General features: G+C 35.4%; 1 protein-coding gene across 4 annotated transcripts in view; it reads left to right on the forward strand.

The window, feature by feature from the left end:
- Positions 1-6,081, forward strand: part of FIG4 (FIG4 phosphoinositide 5-phosphatase) — a 127,791-nt gene that overhangs the window by 13,870 nt on the left and 107,840 nt on the right. For all 4 annotated transcript variants that reach the window (XM_025863792.2, XM_025863817.2, XM_025863802.2 and 1 more), the window contains exons 2-3: positions 1,335-1,433; positions 2,893-3,016. In XM_025863792.2, the coding sequence (XP_025719577.1) occupies positions 1,335-1,433; positions 2,893-3,016 (223 nt within the window). The remainder of the gene's footprint in view (positions 1-1,334; positions 1,434-2,892; positions 3,017-6,081) is intronic.

Here is a 6,081-nt window from a genome sequence, read left to right on the forward strand (position 1 = left end):
GATTGGGTTAATCAATCATCTTTTAATTGAATTTGTGTTTAATAATTACAGGCACCATGCCTCCCCCCCCCACCTCCCATCCAGGCGTTAGCAGGGGTGGTGCAGGGCCTGGGGCATATTGCCCCCAGAACTAATCATCTTTTAATATATAGTTTTGTTCTGTATAGCCTGGAAGTCTAGAACAGACCTTTGTAAACAGATTTATACTTAATAAAAAATTCACCTATTTCTGCAGATCTGGTGTTAAAACAATATAACTAAGTGCTCATCTTTTGATGTACACTAAAATCTTACTTTTAAAAATCTTCCCCATCCTTTAAGGCTCAATTCAAGTCCAGACTCCTCTGACATTTTCTATACCTATAGTACTGCACATTAATCTTTCCTGCTCTGAATGCCCATGGTCTACATACTTAAGTTTGGCCATTAATCTAGAGGATCTTATTTGTTATTTGTTTTGTGGATCTAAATCTTAACTGACCAATGAGATGGTAAGATGCCAGTTGATTGTAGCAATGTTTTCTCAGTTTTTGCTATGTTGAGAAAGCGCCACTTTTAAGGACATTTTTAGAGCGAAATATCTTTATGTATTTTTCCTAATGGGTTTTACTTATTTTCTTAAAAATTACTTACCTTGTTTAAATTCTCTTAAAAACATTTTCTTTAAATTTAAGATTTTTTTTTATATTTTAATTATTAATTTTATTCTTAGTGTTTATTTAAGAAGACTAATGTGCTCAGGTATAATGCCCCAAGGAAGTATTCAGAAAAGAAAGAATATTAATTATTTCCTGTAGCTTATCTATAAAAAGCCATCTCAGAAATTACACTTATTTAAATCTTTTATAGGACCTTGGGGTTCTTATAGTTGCTATATTAAAGGCATTTTCAGTGTTTTGTAGAAAATTTATAAAGATTTATTTGATAAAATTTCAATATTTTCATAGCTATAATTGTCTGAGCATTCCTAATTACATGTTGAGCTTTCAAATTCTTACTAGAGCTGCTTCTTCCTGGCAAAGTTTAAACATCAGTCTCCAATCAGTTAGGTTAATCTCTATATAATATAATTAAATTAATCTGACCTGGTTACTGGGTACATTTCAAATACCAGACTGATATTTATCATGACTTCACTAAGAATATTTCAATTTTAAAATTGACCTTTTAGAATCAACCTTTCTTTACTCTGCCAGTTATATTTAACAGAAGTATTTCTTTTCAAAAGTAACCCAACTTTATTACAGTATTTAATTTCAAAAACCAAAGTGGTTATAAAATGTGTATAAGGAAAGGTGCCTTAAAAAACTAATGACATTTCTTTTCATTTATAGAGATACTTTCTAGTTGGGAGCAATCATGCAGAAACAAAATACCGTGTTTTAAAGATTGATAGAACAGAACCAAAAGATTTGGTCATAATTGATGATAGGGTAAGTATCTTGCAAACCTGAATGCAAACAGTAATTTTTGTACCTGTTAAAGGTTGTGAACTATCCTCACAGCTTTTATTGATATATTTTTTCCTTTTTTCATCAGGCACCTGAAAATTTTAATTATTTTTCATGATTGGCTGGAATTTAAATCTCTAATCTGGCTTCTAGGAATTACTGATGTTACAAAGTATGCTGGAATTATACTTTGTACTTCATTTTGATTTGTTTTACCAAGCAAACTCTTTGGATAAGATAATGAATATATTTTTTTAAAGAAGTGGTATTTTAAGGATTTAATCTAACTCTTAATATTGCATATATTGAAGAGATTATTTATTACTGTGCTTTAATATGAAGCCACATGAAGTCAGGGCAGACTTCTGTGCTGCAGACTTTTAATGATGCTGCTAAAAATCACCTCTAGTTGATCTTCTGGTGACTTGCTATGCATGAGAGAAATGTGAAGCTTATCCAGATGTTATATTATCCAAAGCAGGAATACAGACTTAATTCAGGTAGCGCAAAAACATGAGACTGTTAGTCAAAAGTGAAATACAGCATGGTGGTACTGAATAGTTAATTTTAACCCTTTCAAATGAGAGAACCTAACTTACCCTTTGTATTGAAGTTCTGTCTGAATATTTTGAATCCGTGTCGATTGCTGGTTTCTCAAATATGTTGGTAGCTACAGTTTGCAACCCATTTTCACTAAGTTCTTTGCAAAACTATTTTCTATGTTATAATAATTTTGGATAAATTGTATGTTGTGATTTCCAGCACTCATGGGTGTTTTTCTTCATTCCCCCCCATTCTGGGAATTTTTATTAGTATAATGTATTGATTCTTGTTTTCACTTGGGGATGGGAACAGTTGATCAGGGATTTCTTTGAGAATCTAAGAAAAGCTGTGGGCCTCATAAAAATACACATATGTATGTATAATCAAAAGTTTGCACACAGTTCTAAGGAGTTCACAGATTTCTTGAAATTTGCCTATCTATGATCCTTTAAATGTGTGGTTCAGAAGGTAAGGGTTTTTTTTTATTTTTAAGGATTTTATTTCTTTGCGAGAGAGAGCATGAGCAAGCAGGGAGGGGTAAAGGGGGAGGGAGAAAGAATCTAAAGCAGATTCTGCACTGAGCACAGAGCCCGACACAGGGCTCGATCCCATGACACCTGTGAGAGATCATGACCTGAACCAGAACCAAGAATTAGATGCTTAACGGACTGCTCCACCCAGGCGCCCCAGAAGATGAGGTTTTGACAAAGTTTTTTGGTATAGCGACTTGTGATCCAGTAACCACCCATAATTGCTAATGTTAGGGAATTTGTTGGCTTTTAAAATTATAGCTTAGTTATGCACTATTATGTACTTCTCTATGAAATAGCTAGTGTTTCTTACAGGCAATAAATAAAGAATAAGCACAACCTTTTGGATTAAATTTGCTTATTTTTAGCACGTATATACTCAACAAGAAGTGAGAGAACTTCTTGGCCGCTTGGATCTAGGAAATAGAACAAAGATGGGACAGAAAGGATCCTCCGGGTTATTTCGAGCTGTTTCAGCTTTTGGTGTTGTAGGTAAGAAATATACCTCCTTCTTACTACCTCTTTTTTTTCCTATATAGACTACTAAAAGATTGTTTTATGTAGTTTTATAATTATAACCCATCAGCTATGGCTTTGGTTGTTTAAAATTTCATTATCCATCAGTCAGATATCAAATAGCCTTTATATAGCATCTGGTATGTGCTGCTCAGTTTCATATAGGATATGAATTAATATAAAAGTGATTTTGGCCTTTATGAAGTCTGTTGTCTAGCTTGATAAGGAATGAAAAAGTAAAAAATTAGCTTGGACTATAAACATCTGCTTCACAGCCCAGACTTGATGTTGATCACTTTACATACAGTTCTGCTTTGGTTTGAACCTCTCTATTTAAAGTTTACTTAAATTCCATCATTCCCTCAAATCCGATAATGACTCCTTTACTTCATTTTTTCACAAATATAGACTTGGTTTTGGCTTTTAAAGATTCTGTTGTCTAGCTTTGGGACAGCAGTGAGATGCCCTACAGTTCTGGTGTGGATACCATCTTTCTTTGCAGTGAGTCAATACACGTGTCTTTGCTGTCCTGTGGATCTGTCCCTGGGAGTCTTAGGCTGACGACACCAGGATGAGGGACAAAAACTAATATACACGAGGTAACGCCAAGATTGCGGTTAAGAGCCAAGCTGTGTAGTGAAAGTTAAATGGGAGTGGAGATTATACAAGAGGTAGATGACTTGGACCAGGGACGTCTAGGAAAGATTTCCTAGGAAAAATGAGACTCCAGCTAGACCTGAAGGAGGAACAAGATTTGGATGGATGTGGGGAAGAGGTGGGAGAACCCCAGTAGGGATGAGGGCAGAGGCAGAGGCTTGAAGACGTCCATGGGTCCTGGAATGTTGGCATGGAGTTGGGTGAGGCCAGATTGCATGGGGCCTTGGAAGTCAAACAGAGGGCAGTTATATCTCTGCTTCTCTGTTGGCAGAGCCTTATTTTGAGTCTGATTTTTTTTTAAACATTTAACAACATTATCTTTGTATTTTTTAAACCTCTGGACTGTATGCAATGTTGAATGATTGGTATCTATAGATGTTAACAAAATTAATATGGACTTAACTATGCTATATAGTTTCAAATTCTTGCATTTTTCTGATTAGCACTTTCTATTCTGTGACTCTGTATTTGTTAAAACTTTGGTTACGTTCTGCCATATTTGAAGTTTTTCTCAGTGTGCTCTCAGAGCTCTTCATAGGTAATCCCTTCAGGTCTATTTTGTGTCTAGGTGGCTGTTAGGGAAGGTCAAGAGTGGTAGGGAGGTTTAGTTTCTTCTTGGGACTGGCCCCTTTTCTACATTTTCTGCTCAGTCTTGACAAGTATGTTGAAGTTATATATTCAACAGATAAGTGCTTGTAGATGGATGTCAGGTGAGTTCATGTGTTCAAATTCCATAAATCCTCTTAAGTGTTAAGTTCCACTTTAAGTGTTGCATATATTTTATTTTATTTTTTTAAAGATTGTTTATTTATTTATTTGACAGAGAGAGAGAGACAGCGGGAGAGGGAACACAAGCACGGGGGGGTGGGAGAGGGAGAAGCAGGCTTCCCGCGGAGCAGGGAGTCCAATGCGGGGCTTGATCCCAGGACACTGGGATCATGACCTGAGCCGAAGGCAGATGCTTAACCGACTGAGCCACCCAGGCACCCCTGCATATATTTTAAATTAAAAAAAAACCTGGAAATACAATGTGTCTTAAATACAGTAGGTTTAATTTCAGTATTAGTTACTTATTAGGTTAAACTTATTTCTTTAAATGCCGATACTTTATTATAACTTTTTCGAGTGGAAATTTCCTAAGGTGTATGTAATATTGAATGCCTCATTAGCCAGGGTTTATTATCCCAAACTGAACCTTCCTTGAATGATTAAGAGTAACGAAGTGAAGATCAGTTATTGAACCATTTAAAAATAGCTGCCCTTGGGTATTCTGGAGTGGTATTGGGCAGTTTGCCTTTACATTAAATGGCCTCTAGACTGCTCTATTGTTTTGTTTTTATGGTTCTTTAGTCATCCTTCAGTGTTCTTGGCATAGTTGCTTCTAGCAGTATTCTTTGCCTCATTTTAAATCTATTGATAACTAAACTTGTAAGACCAGAAGCTTGATTTTTATCAATTGATAACTAGGTTTATAACCAGTTATTTATTGTATACACAAGTATTAGTAAACTTTGGGTGAGAGCTGAGGGTTTCTTGTTTCTCTGAGAGGTGACATTCTTAGATGTTGTGGTAGCTGTTTCTCTTATGGTTAGAGGCTTCTTAGGATTGAGACTGTCCTTGGGTAATGAAGTCACTGAAAGACTGACCTACCAGTAAAGTGACACAATAATGTACTATGTAAGGATTTATTATTTTTATGGAAATGTATTTTTTTGTATTCTTGTTCAACCATGTAAATAAAGCTTAGAATGAGTGAAGAGTAAATAGGGAGTTAATGAAAGTCTATGATTTGTCTAGTAAGTACTGTCTTAGAAACAATGAGGGATACATAATAGCAAAACACAAAATGCCTGTCTTTGAAAAATGTATAGTCTGATTGTCAGAATAATGCATTACGAGAAATGACTAGAATGGTTGCCTTCTATTCTGTGGCCAAAATATTTTTCAGTTAACTTTTTCAGCATGCTTAATTTGTGAATAGTATTTTGCTGGAATGTGTTTAGATAATTATCATGCTTAGTTTACTTCATCATCTGTAAGAATCCTAGAGCAGTTTGTCTCAGTTATCTGTAGTAATGGACCAGATTTTTTCCACCAATATGTCACAGACCAACACATGATCCTACTGGTCTGCAGCTTGGACCACATGTGACACATCACATGTTACAGTTACAAGTTCGGTAATCCCCAAACTAGTCTATGCCCTATTCAAGGCAAGTTCATTGGTCATGCACTTGGATGTTGTAGCAATCTCAAATTGCTCTAAAGTTTCTAAACTCTTACTTTTTATTTACTTGTCTTTTCATGGGCTTAGTACCCATGAAAAGCTCACAGATCATTGCTGGTCCCTAGACATGGGACATTTGTCTACCTTGTACATTTTT

The sequence above is a fragment of the Callorhinus ursinus genome, unplaced genomic scaffold, assembly GCF_003265705.2.
Source record: "Callorhinus ursinus isolate GAN/ISIS: 27379988/994484 unplaced genomic scaffold, GSC_fseal_2.0 scaffold6, whole genome shotgun sequence".
Taxonomy (NCBI): domain Eukaryota; kingdom Metazoa; phylum Chordata; class Mammalia; order Carnivora; family Otariidae; genus Callorhinus; species Callorhinus ursinus.